The sequence below is a fragment of the Helianthus annuus genome, chromosome 17 (assembly GCF_002127325.2).
Source record: "Helianthus annuus cultivar XRQ/B chromosome 17, HanXRQr2.0-SUNRISE, whole genome shotgun sequence".
Taxonomy (NCBI): Eukaryota; Viridiplantae; Streptophyta; class Magnoliopsida; order Asterales; family Asteraceae; genus Helianthus; species Helianthus annuus.
Window position 1 is genome coordinate 16814973 of NC_035449.2, and position 13632 is coordinate 16828604.

Below are 13632 nucleotides of genomic sequence, written 5' to 3' on the forward strand. Positions count from 1 at the left end.
AAAAACTGTTTTATAAAAATATGATTTTTTAAATATTTATAAAAATGAAATTTAACATTAGTTAAAGGTGTTTAAAACGTACCTACAAGTCACCTACTATTTTTTACTTTTTACTTTTTCAAAAACGAAAATTTTAAAATTAAAGTTTATTGGATGAGTATGATGTGGATATTTAAAAAAGTTATGGACTTTAAACAATAAAATTATAAACTTTATCATTTCACCAACAAAATAAACTTACTTTATAACGATAGCAACTTATTTTTTATTTTTTGTCATTTGTTTAGTATTTTTTATTAACAAACGAATCTTTACATGTTTAAAACAGTTTTTCTATACTTTATTTATTATTAATTTTTATAACAAAACAAAACTTTGATATTTAGTAGATAGAAGATAAACTATGTTCCAAAATTTTAGGAATTATTTAATACTAATTTACGGATTAGTAGATATATAGTAAACTATATTCCAAAATTTTAGGAATTATTTAATACTAATTTACGATATTTAGTAGATAAATAGTAAACTATGTCCCAAAATTTTAGGAATTATAAGTCAACTAATAAAAAAAAATTATTGCAGTTATTCTTGGATATTAATCTAATAATTTGCATTTTTTAATTTAAAATTAATAAAGTAATAAACTTTAAAGCTAAACTAAAAAACTGAACTTACTATGATATAAAGTTAATAAAAAATTATTATTTTATAAACATTTTTATAACAAGTATTATAAATAAAATACTCCAGAAATTTACAATCTTTACTAGATAAATTCTAAACTGGGTTCCAAATTTTTAGGAATTATAAGTTCAACTATATTGTTATAGATAATATTAGTCAGTTCTAAAATAATTATTTACCAACTTGACTAGATACATAGTAGTAGATTGTGTTGCATTATTTTTAGGGATTATTAGTTAAAAGTAGACTCATATAGATAAGATTAGTTAGGAACTAAAAATTTGAACTTAGTATGATATAAAGTTAATAAAGATATAAACTCTTATCATCCTATTTTTTATACAAACAGTTTATGAAATCTTATAAAAGATATAAATTTTTTATATTTGTAAAAACCCGAAATTTAACAATTTAAGTTAAAGCTCTAAAACGTACTTACGAGTCAAATACTATTTTTTATTTTTATAAAAACGAAAATTTTAAACTTAAAAGTTTATTGGATGAGTACTATGTGGATATTTATAAAAAGTTATGAACTTTAAAGAATAAAATTATACTTTATAATTTAACCAATAAAATAAACAAACTTTACAATTATAACAACCTATCTTTTATTTTTTGTCTTTTGATTATTAATTTTTATACAAAAAAAACAATATTTTTTGTCTTTTGTTTATTATTTTTTTATAAAAGAACAAAACTTTTACATATGTGTAAACTTATGACATATATCCACCACAATAATGTTATCATAAATATTTTACGAATAAGAAAACTACCAGAAACGAGTGTTGCAATGCAAAGTGTCGCCCCCGTCGCATCGCGCGGGCACCCTACTAGTTTAAAAAATAAATAAGTGAAAAACTTAAAAAATCAGTTTTTAGATTATCACATTTTCCTGCAGCAAGGAGTGACCTACTTTTGAATTATCTCGTTTTTATCTCTATAAAACGTAAAAATCAGTTTTTATTAATTTTTTACCAAACACTCAAGATTTTTTCCAATTTAAAAATCTACTTAGTCGAGTTCAAAGGGTCATGCATAGTAATGTTATGACCCCGAGATCTATGAACGTAGTTTTTAAAAGGCTTAGTTTTTCTATTCAAAAAGGGGTAGCGGCGTAGCTTGTTGCCCGTTTACCAACTATTTCGATGCAAAATTTTCTCCTATTTGAATATAATTTAAAAAAGAATAACCACAGTTGACAAAGCAATCCCAAACACACTAGTGCCTAACCGGTCAGAACACAATAGCTGAACAAACAGCCCAGTGATCTGTTGACTTCCAGTGGTTCCAAATTCTACCTCGTAACTCCCTTTTTCCCAGCTCCGGCTGCCGCTCCTGGATGAATTTCACATCACCGGAAACATGAGCGGAGGAGATGGCCGGAAAACAGCTAGAAACAGAATCAAACCATCAACCACCACCACCACCACTACAGACGATCATCGCGAACTTCGTAACCGCAAGGGTTTACGTAAGGAAAGAGGCAAAGATCAACTTCGCATACTAGATGTTAATTTCGCTCTTCTAGGGTTTATTATTCTAACCTCATTAGTCGCCCTACTCTTCGTCTTCCGTTCCGTTCAGTTCACCGATGCAGATCATCCATTGCCTAGGGTTATCACGCCCTTTCCTGCTCCCAAAATCATGGACCTTGAGATTGTAAGTTAGGTTATTTGGTAATTTTTCAAAATCTGTTACAAATCTGTTAATTTGATTGGTTGATTGATTGTGTGATTGTTTTCAGTTTCAAGGTGACCATAAGGAGAGCTTATATTGGGGAACTTATCGCCCTCACGTCTATTTTGGCGTCCGAGCAAGGTAATTATAGAGTATCCTACAAGTTTAAACTTCAGTTATTGATTCTGCTTAGGGCTGTAAATGAACCGAAAGAACACGAACAAGGCCATGTTCGTGTTCTCGTTCGTTAAGGAAATTAACATGTTCGCGAACTGTTCACGAACGTATACCGAACATAAGTTTATGTTCGTGTTCGTTAGGGAAATTCAGTTGTTCACGAACAGTTCGTGAACACTGGTCTCGAACACAAACGAATGCAAGCAAATAAAAACGAACGTAAACGAACATTTAACTTGAAAATAAAAAAAAAAATAAAAACATTGTTATCTTTAAACATTGGACATAAGTAGTTAAAAACAAATATCAAATGATAAATCAAAACACAAGAAGTCTACTACAACCACCAAACGATGAATCAGGTTTAACTAATTAGACATAATTATTCAAAGTTTAACTAACTTGGACATAATTATCCCAAAAAATGTCTTAGAATGTCCAAATTTTATCTAACTTAGAAAATAATAGGGTTTCAAGTTTATGTTTAGATAAAAGGTTTATTATTTATTATATTTTTAATATAATCAAACGAACACGAATGAACGTGAACGAACGTAACCAAACATATTACCAAATGTTCACGAACGCAGTCAACGAACGAGACTTGTGTTTGTGTTCGTTCGCTAAGCTAACCAAACGAAACTTTTTGTTCGTGTTCGTTCGTTAAGCTAATCGAACGAACATAAACAAACTTCCCGCCGAACGGTTCACGAACTGTTCGCTGAACGTTCGGTTCATTTCAGCCTTAATTCTGCTGGATCCTGTAGTGTAATTTGCTGTTAAATTAACTCTGGGAAACAAGTTTTATATGTATGATTACTTGCCAGGGCTCCAGAATCATTGGTTGCTGGACTGATGTGGCTTGGTATAAAAGACGGTCGATATTTTATGAGACATGTCTGTCAAGATGCAGACGACCTTCAAACGTATGGTTGGAATAAACATAATGGGAGAGATTATGGACATCAGGTTATAATTGATCACGGAATGACATTGACGACGAGCTTCTTGAAATCTAAAGGAAATGGTAGCGGCTATGGAGGAGACTGGGCTGTTCAAGTTGGAGTGCAATACGAAAAGTACACGCCTTTTGTGTTTTCCGTGAAGTTATTTTCCGTTAGCATGAGCTAATGTAGATGATATACTCACACTGTATTGTCATGGTTTATTTTTATTTTTTAAATTTCAGATTAATTGAAGGTATGCCAGATGCTGCACATCTTTTCTTTTATGTGGCTGATGAGGGCCAAAATACGCTCAGACTGGGTAGAAGCGTATCGGATATAGATGAGAAGTCTCTATTGGCATTTGGATCACGAGCTGATGTTGGTGACTGGGAGATACATTTAAAATCAACGGTAATATCATGAAACGTGTCTAGTTTTTGTTGCTAACCCTTTATATCTTTAAGAAATTGTTAAGCGGAATGAAAACTGTTCAAACGTTTACAGGATGATTTTGAAGTCCACCATATTGGTTTGAAGACGCCTCACATTCACAATCTCTCTGATCTGGTTCAAGGAATTCTCGGCCTACAAGTAACATGCTAACATTTAACCTTAGATTATATTGTTTGCTTGTAAATAATGTGTAAATGTTCTGGTTCTGGTTCTGGGTCTGTTAGTGATAAAATTGGGTTCCTTGTGTTTCAATAGGTAAGAAACTTTGGTCATTTAGAGCTTCCAGACACATCTGATGATTCTCCCAACATTTTCGTTTATCAGGTTTGGTTTTCATTAATTAAATACCTGTTTTTATGGGCACTACTATCAGCACCAGACAAATGTCAGCCTTTTCCTTTTTATCTTAGTAGATCACTGCTCGAACGCCTTTTAAAGCAGACATTGCTTTTGTAACTGGAACCGATATTGATAATGATAAAGTCGAAGAACGTGTCAACAGCCTCACAGGTGATTTTTTGTGTTGTAAAATATAATCACCGATTGGGTATTATTATTTGTCTTGGCAGGATATAATAGTTTCATGTTTTTTGTATCTCTTTCATATATGTAGGTACATCATTGACTAGTCAACTTCATAAGAAGGAAAATGAATTCGATGATAAATTCAAGAAAATCTTTAATCCGTCTGACAAGGTGTCCCTTATGAAAAGCTTCTGTTCCAATCTTCCATACTGTCTTTTTTCGCTTTTAGTTTATTTTTATCAACATTTGATGTCTACTTTCTGTTTTTAGCAAGCCGTTAATCTAGTGTTATTTGTAGCTTGATTTAGAATCTGTGGAAGTTGGTAAGGCTGCTATTGGAAATTTGTTAGGTGGAATCGGGTACTTCTATGGCCAATCAAAAATATTGTTTCCACAACCCTCTAAGGTAATTTTCATGAATCTGAATATTTTAATACTGTATTCTTATCACATATTCACATACAGTCCCGTATTTTTCAACGAGTAAAATGTCATTTTTATCCCTGAGCCAGTTTTGCGACTTTCGTCCAAAGGTTTGTTTTTCCGCATCTGGATCCAAAAGTTTAAAATCTTGCTATTTTCATCCGGCTCGTTATCTCCATTCATTTTTTCTTCGTTAAGTCGGGGGTATTTCCGTCTTTTTTATTAATTTAAAGGGCAATTCGGTCTTTTTCTCTTTATGTAAAAAGACCAAATACCGATGAAAAAGACTGAATTGCCTTTTAAGTTAACAAACAAGACGAAAATACCCCTGGCTTAACGGAGAAAAATGGATGGAATTAACGAGCTGGATGAAAATGGCAAGATTTCAAACCTTTTGGATCCAGATGCGGAAAACAAACCTTTGGATGACAGACGCAAAACTGGCCAAACCTAAGGGACGAAAATGACATTTTACTCTTTTTCAACATTATATATAGCACAGATCTGAGTATTTTGCCATACAGTTTTGAAGTAATACATGTATTACATTCGCCAGTTTTCTATTTCTGTAATAAGATTAATATCTTTATTGCTAATGGATGCAACTGAGTCGATAATTTATGTGTAATGCAGCATCGATCTGATGGTGATTCTATATTATACTGGCCGGCTGAGCTGTATACTGCTGTTCCAAGCCGCCCTTTTTTTCCAAGAGGATTCTTATGGGATGAGGGTTTTCATCAACTATTAATATGGTTTGTTTGATACATGTTCGCCTTCCGAATTTCTTTTTATGTCATTTTTATTCTAAATATTATGATATTCTTATATGTGAATATGCATAGGCGATGGGACACACATATTTCCATGGATATTATCGGACATTGGTTAGATCTTATGAACATCGATGGTTGGATTCCACGAGAGCAAATTTTAGGAGCTGAAGCTTTAAGGTAATATTAAATTATGAATCGGGACTTATGTATGTTTAGTTTCCCTGAAATAATTGATTTCCGTGTATTTGCAGCAAGGTGCCTGAAGAATTTGTTGTTCAACGCCCAAGTAATGGAAATCCACCAACGTTATTTTTAGTCCTACAAGGTAAAGTTTTTTTTTTTTTTTCTTTTTTCATTTTTTAGAATTTTTTTAATGTTATTTATACTAATCATGTTTTTCAGATCTGGTTTGTGGTATGAAGAGAAACCAATTTTCTGCTACGGAAAACAAGGAGATGTCTGCTTTCTTTGAACGATCTTTTGGTCGTTTAGAAGCATGGTTTCAATGGTTTAATACCACCCAATCAGGTAACATGTACTTAATATCGTTAAACATGTTATTTATATCTGATACGAAATTTTCAATTTAGTGATAATGTTGGGATCTAAGTCTAACACTAAACAGGTCATGTTCGTGGGTTCAACCCGACCTGAACCCGAAAATCATGTCATATATATGCCCCAACAGTCCAACACGACCCGAGTATTCGCAGGTTGACCCGAACACGACCCGTTCAACCAGTTTTTATTATTTATAATCTTTTTTCTGCAGGTTAATATATTAAAATTAAAATTTACTAAAAAAACACAATGTATATAAAACGATCACGTTTAAATTATAAAAGCTTATGTCAATTTCTCTTTTTAAGTTATAGTTATTGCATAAAATACACACTCAGTTTAATTTATGACATAAAACATATTGTGAAAAATATAATATAATATAAATGGGTTAAACGGATCAACCTGACCAGGTTGACCTGAAACTGACCGGTTTAGCTAAACGGGTTCGCAGGTTCAATCTGAAACTGACCTAAACCCATTTAGACTAAACCCTAACCCGCGAATTTCGTGTCGTATCAAAAATTCACACCCCTTTACAAATGTCAATTTTTTGTTAAATTAGGTTGAAATGACTATTTTACTCTTATAGGGCCATTTATTTATATAATTAACTATATATTTTAAGTAGAGGGACCATCTCCATAATTAACTTAATTTATAATTTAAGCCTTACAAATCAAACTCTTAACTGACAGGCAAGTATACAAGTAGCTATTATTGGCATGGAAGAAAAGAGAGTCAGACCATTTTTGAACTAAATCCAAAGGTTATATTCTCATTCACATTTCTATTTAATAATTGTTACATTTTATAGCATTAAACATTTAAACCAACTATTTTTCTTATTTTTTGGCATTCCAGACCCTATCTTCCGGTTTAGACGATTATCCACGCGCATCACACCCGACTGATGAGGAACGCCACCTGGATCTTAGATGCTGGATGCTTCTTGCAGCAGATTGCATGCACTCCATCTCAGAGCAGCTTAGGAATAAAAAGGAATCTTGGAAGGTAATGGTATCGTAAGAACACACACCGATAAATATCGGAAATAATTCGAAATTAACCGAAAAAATGTTCTGGAATACTTCAGGCATATAAAGAAACAGCCGAACTCCTTGCTGATTTTGATCTTCTTAACAAGGTTTGTACATGTTACAGACTTGCATCAATCTTTACTTTTTATTCTGTATGATAATTGACGGAATTTTTGTTTGTTTTCTAGATGCATTTTGACGAAGATTACGGAGCGTATTTTGATTACGGGAATCACACAGAAAAGGTAAATTGTCTCATGCATATGCTGTATACAGTTTATAATAGCTGTTCTTGAGATATATGAGGATGATAAATATGTTGACCAATGTTGACTAAATATTTATAGGTTCGTTTAAGACGGCAACTAGTGGAGAAAAACGGCAACCAACCACCAAGTCTAGAGCTTGTCAGAGAAGTTTTAGAGCAACCGGTGTTGAGACTGGTTCCACATGTTGGATATGTTAGTCTTTTTCCCTTCATATCGAAAATCATCCCATCCGTAAGTCCGATCAACTAAAAAAATAAAATAATTTTCTAATGACATTTACACAATTTTATCAAATATCTCACATTTGCTAATTGACATACAGAAATCATGGATCCTAGAAAAACAGCTTGACATTATTTCAAACACGAGCACCCTCTGGACTAATTATGGATTACGCTCGCTCTCTAAAACAAGGTGAAACAAACAGACAACCAATTCCATGTGTTATGCATAACTGACACTGATGTTTTTTTTCTGTTTTTATTTATTTATTTATTTATTTATTTTTGAATATTTTGCAGCTCAATGTACATGAAACGAAATACAGAGCATGACCCACCATATTGGAGAGGCCCGATTTGGATGAACATGAATTACTTAATTCTTTCATCACTGCATCATTATTCAAAAGGTATCAAATTTTCTCCATTAGTTATTTACAAAACCCGTGTTGACCGGTTTTAACCATTCTTTCTGTTGTAGAGGAAGGGCCATATAGAGAAAGAGCTGAGACAATATACAATGAGTTGAGGGGCAATCTGATTAGGTATGTTTATTTACCATTGTCGTTTCTAGTTTCTTAGTTATTTCTGAGCATTTACACTTATACGGGTTATTTGTGCAACAGAAATGTGATGAAGAATTACAAGCAGACGGGTTATTTATGGGAACAATATGATCAGAAGAAGGGTAATGGAAAAGGCGCACACCCTTTTACTGGTTGGACTTCACTGGTTGTTTTAATCATGGCAGAATCATATAGTGAATGTTAAGTTAAGTTACAATTTTGACCATTATAGAAGTTAGTATCTGTTGCACGTTGTCAGGACCTGTAATCTGTATGGTATTTAGAAAGCTGTTACTTTAAAAGCCCACAAAATATTTGAAATTTAAGTCCATGTCCATTGGTACTCAACCTGGCAAAATGGGCGGGTCGGGTTGGTGAGTCAGAACGGGCCAGTTTTAGATTTTGCCATAATTCTCCTACAAACGTTAAATACAGTTGAACTCGTATAAGGTAATTCTATTTAAGACACTTTGCCTGCTGTGACAATCACGATTACGAGCCTCACCAAGGCAAGTGATCGAACACTTGGTGGATGCTCGGGTGATGTTTATGATGGATAATTCAATGGGAGCATGCTACTTTTATAATTACCCATCTTGACTGCTCAATGTTGATAAGCTAACCCAAATCAACCGATTCCTTTATATCAAGAGTCCAAATCTATTCAAACTTGCACATCTGAGTAGAGACTGCCAGGTCTAAGGTCAACGTTTCGTGATTTTAACGAACTTCTCACCCACTTACCAGTTTACCATCGCCAATTTAAAAGAAAGTAAATTATACAAATTCAGTTGGGCCAAATTACACATACCACCAATAGATTGTCGTGTTTGGGCTTCGGACTCGTATTCACAAGATCTAGCCTTTCCTGGGCTTTATATATACCCGCAGCATAGATAAACAAGTCGAAGGATTTTCCAGGTCGTAGTCTCATGACCATCTTCTGATGCTCAAGTCAGTGGTGTATTTGTGTAGTTTGTATAACAAAAATGTAAACTTGTAATGTATAATGTGTATATGTATAGAGATTTAAGGATGGAGTAGATTATGATGGAGAGAATGGAAGAGCTAGTAGTGAGCCGGCGCACGAGTGGGAGGAGAGTTTTCGTGTTGCCGGTGAAGTGGATAAGAGAAAAGAGTCCTCCCTTATTGGTGGAGTGGAGCAGAGCCTTGACGTGTGACCAACGAGTTATGTGTTGAAATAATCTCATATAGTGGTCGTCGGTTAAAAACATGTTTTATAATTATGTCCTAGAAAACTCGAATATTACGACCAACGAGTTTCACAAGAAGCTATATGATCACAAAAATATATTTTTTTCTTCGTTCTGCTTCGTGTGAGCCAGCCAAGGAACAAAAGAAATAGTAGTAATTTGGTTGAGAGGGGTTTAAGTGTGGGCCAAGGAAAAGCAACAAACAGCCCACAAATATAGAGCCCAAACTGTGCAGGCCGGATTCCTTTACGCGCATGAAGCCAGAAGCCTTATGCAGTTATGCTTGTTTAAAAACAACAAAGATATATATGCTTGTTTATAAACAACAAAGATATATATTCTTTTAAATATCGTTTTCTGGATTTTTATGATTTTGACCCTTAGACTTCTTAAATTTGGTTTGGAGTTACATGAATTACATAAAAGCCCCCTTGACTTTTAATATTATCATTTGTTATATAACTAGTGGGATTCCTCGCGCTACGTTTCGTTTGGTAACATCACGGTTCATGACAACATCAGTATGATACCAACACTCGGTATAGCATTTGACAAGTGTTTTACATCAACTGAAAACCATAAAAACGAATACTGGTACGACACCAAGACTCGATATATCAACGAAATTTATATTAGACAGACCGTCGAGCAAACTATAAAACGAATACCTGTAGTGATGTTGTTCAAACGACATCGGGTTCGATTTGTCACGATAAATAAACAAATCAGTTATAGTTGACTTGTTCGATTTGGAACAATAAGAGTTAATTGCTCAATTGGTCATTGTGGTAGTTGATCCTTGTGGTTTCAAAACAACACAGTTAGTCCCGATTGTTTGCAGGATCATATGTGTAATTTTTAAACCACGAGAATTAATTGTATAATATCTGCAAATCACAATAATCAATCAAGTAATTAGTTCTACAAATATATGACGTGAATTCAAATTCTTATTACCAAAGTTGTAAGAATCGCTAGCCGTTAGTCGGCCGGTGGGGTACCGACTAGCGACTTATCGGGAGTAATAGGCATTAATCGAGATTAATTGGATTAGGATTTTATATGTAATTTTTAGTTTTGTATATATACACACACATTTTTAGATTATAGGTATTTTTTAAGTAAATATGTACTAACACCTTTCTTCGACCCATATTTTCAAGTAGATATAATTAATTTCCAGAATATACAGGTTTTGGTCATGAATCTGGCCAAAATTTGGCCGGAATCACTAGACTACTACCGGTTTTTGGCCAATTTGAACTGGATTTGACCACGGTTGACTATCTACTGATTAATTGACACATTAGATAAAATTACTAGGTAAACCCGAGACTAGCGATTAATCGACGAGTAACTAAAGGCTTACAACCATGTTTATTTTTTTTGAACGACCAACTATCCTCCAAATGAGCTACTGGCGAAATTCACCATAGCAGGATACACTCGCCTTCTGAACCGGGGAAAACCCTCGCCTAGGGCTGAAGCCCGTGAACACTTGCCCGAAGGCACGACAGTGCGATGAGGTAAAACCTGCTTAATTCAAGAATCATACTAGCGATCACCGCCTACTCACCTACTCTCCCATCATCATTAGGTGTCACAGAAACTAAATAGTAAAGGCAAGAAGTGAACCTGAATCATTTAAAATACCGCATCTCTCCCTTACAAAATGTTTATTACATGTAAAAGATTTAGTGGTACTCAGCATAAAAAAATGTTGTCGAAAAACAAAAAAATAGGGCTTAATCTCGGGTGGCCCTATGCGCTGACGTGTGTAAAACGTCACGCACCTACATAAAACCCTGTAACCACGGCTTCCTCTTCTTCTTCATAAACCCTAGCCTGTTCATCAAGAAAACAAAACATCGATCAACAATGGATCCGACTCAAATTGATTTCGAAAGGATCATGATCTTCGAACATGCTCGTATCACCGCCGAAGCTGCATACGCCAAGAACCCTTACGATGCCGATGTAAGCTTCTCAACTCTCAATTTGCTTTATAAATCGTTTCTATTTAATTTGTTATTAGTTTCATGATTATAATACGCTCTTCATTAGTAACATGATTCTATTTGTTTCATATTTAAGATCGTTTTTAATCCTCTAGGTCAAATTGACTGTTATTTCCGTCAATTTTGAAGATAAAATTACCAAATATTTGTATGTAATTTAATCAAATTGTTGTTAATATGGCATATGATTACTGGTTAATTGTTCTTTGAGTTGTTAATTTTTTGAAAGAAATACTGAGCAAAACCATAAAGCCATAAAGGTAAGGTTTAAATAGAGATTAGATGCGTTTTTCGATACGCTTGAATCGCAATAAGGCAGTATAACATAAGTTGTCAATACATAATATATGATAACTTGTGACAGAATTTGACAAAATGGGGTGGAGCTCTGCTAGAATTATCACAACTTGGAGATATTCACGAATCAAAGAGCATGATTAAAGGTACTGTTTTGAACGGATTTAGTTTATATCAGATTAACACGAATACGAGGAATTACTAAAACTTTGTCTGTTTGGTGGAAATTTGTTGTTATTTATAGATGCTATTTCTAAGCTGGATGAGGCTTTGTCTATTAACCCTGCGAAACACGAGGCTTTGTGGTGCTTAGGAAACGCGTACACTGCGAATGGATTTTTAAACCCTGATCATGATGAGGCTCAGATTCAGTTTGATCAAGCAGCTGAATGTTTTCAAAAGGCGGTGAATGAGGTATTGTTGTCGATATTATTTGTTTGCTTTGTATGTACGAAGTATGCATATAATATCTATGAGATGTTAATTGTATTTGCTGTATCAGTGTCCAGGGAATGAACATTATCTACAATCATTGGTTAACTCTTCTAAGGTATTTAACCACCGTTGTTACGTTTGAATTATACTTTGTATTTGTATCTTTATTAATAGCTTTTTATTGGATAAAGAGTTGGTAACTCTGTATCAAAATTGTGAATCTTTCTCTATTTTCAGCTCTGTGAATTACTTTTGCTGAGTTTGTTACAATTTTGATCGAAAACCTTGCAGGCACCTGATTTGCACAACGAGATCGTCAAACAAGGAGTGTTTAATCAACCCCAACCGTCTTTAGGCGCAGGACCTGCTGCTTCATCAAAGGCAAAGGTTGTAGTTTCTTTTTGGTATTTTTTAAAGGTGGAAATTTTGACCCATTTGCTTGTGAATGGGTTGATTTGTGTCTATGTTCTGCCCCAAATGGGTCAGGTTGAATAATTTAAGCTAAATGGGGAGCGGGTCAAACAATTTGAAAGCCATTCAAAATGGGTTTTAAAGCCTAAAAACTCTTTAAATCATTTTATTCAACGACTTAATTCATGATAATATTTATTTTTTTAATTGTAATTAATACATTAGTTTTTGAAATCTTTTATTAGAAAGATAAAAGAGTGTTGGCTGATCAACCGAACATTTCTCTTCTAGTATTTGACGTATTCTTGGTTTAAGAAAATGTATTAGTTGTGTAATGTATCAAGAAATTATATTCTGATGTGGGCTTAGTGGCTTAAATAATGTTATATTGTTGTTATGTGTTACAGAAACCTGCGAATAAGAAGAGCAGTGATTTGAAGTACGATATATGCGGATGGATAATTCTTGCAGTTGGAATTATGGCTTGGGTAGGTATGGCCAAATCTCATACGCCACAATAAGAATTTCTTTTGGTCCCTTTTGTAAGTTGGAAGTTTTTTTTTAACATTAGAGAAGAAGTTATATGTTATTAGACTATTCACACATGGTTAAGATTTGTATCATTTGCGCGTCTTTTGAGAGGTTATACCGCACAATGCTAATCATGAATGTGCAGTTCTTAATGCAATTAGCTCATTTCCAAGTGCAAAAATTAATAGTGTACGAGGTTGGCTCCTTTCGAGCTCTATCTAAAGCTCGGATCGATCTCGACTCTATTTTATTTGATTACTCAAGCATAAAATTTGACAAACTGTATCTCAATCTGTACACAGTTTTACCAGCATAGACTCACTTTTCAACAAATTGAACAATCTAGGAAATATTTCACTAATTGGTATGCCGTAAAAGCAGTGAACTTAGGAATTTTT

At 33.8% G+C, this 13632-nt stretch overlaps 2 protein-coding genes across 2 annotated transcripts; both read left to right on the forward strand.

Annotated features, from left to right (window-relative positions):
* The first annotated feature begins 1898 nt into the window (after nucleotides 1-1898).
* On the forward strand, nucleotides 1899-8659 carry LOC110926203 (mannosyl-oligosaccharide glucosidase GCS1). Its single transcript, XM_022169957.2, has 22 exons — nucleotides 1899-2352; nucleotides 2438-2511; nucleotides 3375-3626; nucleotides 3737-3905; nucleotides 3999-4085; nucleotides 4203-4271; nucleotides 4361-4457; nucleotides 4561-4643; nucleotides 4771-4878; nucleotides 5529-5650; nucleotides 5741-5848; nucleotides 5923-5996; nucleotides 6074-6199; nucleotides 6931-7001; nucleotides 7097-7246; nucleotides 7329-7379; nucleotides 7461-7517; nucleotides 7620-7772; nucleotides 7864-7955; nucleotides 8063-8172; nucleotides 8244-8307; nucleotides 8389-8659. Exons 1-22 carry the CDS (start codon nucleotides 2056-2058, stop codon nucleotides 8531-8533), a joined length of 2559 nt encoding a protein of 852 aa, XP_022025649.1. The 5' UTR covers nucleotides 1899-2055; the 3' UTR covers nucleotides 8534-8659.
* Nucleotides 8660-11273: 2614 nt separating this feature from the next.
* LOC110922761 (mitochondrial import receptor subunit TOM20) lies at nucleotides 11274-13399 on the forward strand. The gene is made up of 6 exons (XM_022166967.2): nucleotides 11274-11519; nucleotides 11925-12003; nucleotides 12102-12271; nucleotides 12360-12407; nucleotides 12584-12679; nucleotides 13111-13399. The coding sequence occupies exons 1-6, from the start codon at nucleotides 11421-11423 to the stop codon at nucleotides 13222-13224; spliced, it is 606 nt and encodes a 201-aa protein (XP_022022659.1). The 5' UTR covers nucleotides 11274-11420; the 3' UTR covers nucleotides 13225-13399.
* The last annotated feature ends 233 nt before the right edge of the window (nucleotides 13400-13632 follow it).

What these genes read in the sequence shown, in the direction of transcription:
- LOC110926203 (XM_022169957.2), top strand. Translation starts at nt 2,056, where the DNA reads ATGAGCGGAGGAGATGGCCGGAAAACAGCTAGAAACAGAATCAAACCA. An exon ending in AGATACATTTAAAATCAACG is followed by an intron (nt 3,906 to 3,998) that starts GTAATATCATGA and finishes AAACGTTTACAG; the next exon opens with GATGATTTTGAAGTCCACCA. An exon ending in TCTTTAATCCGTCTGACAAG is followed by an intron (nt 4,644 to 4,770) that starts GTGTCCCTTATG and finishes TGTTATTTGTAG; the next exon opens with CTTGATTTAGAATCTGTGGA.
- LOC110922761 (XM_022166967.2), top strand. Translation starts at nt 11,421, where the DNA reads ATGGATCCGACTCAAATTGATTTCGAAAGGATCATGATCTTCGAACAT. An exon ending in AGAACCCTTACGATGCCGAT is followed by an intron (nt 11,520 to 11,924) that starts GTAAGCTTCTCA and finishes AACTTGTGACAG; the next exon opens with AATTTGACAAAATGGGGTGG. An exon ending in CTGCTTCATCAAAGGCAAAG is followed by an intron (nt 12,680 to 13,110) that starts GTTGTAGTTTCT and finishes TATGTGTTACAG; the next exon opens with AAACCTGCGAATAAGAAGAG.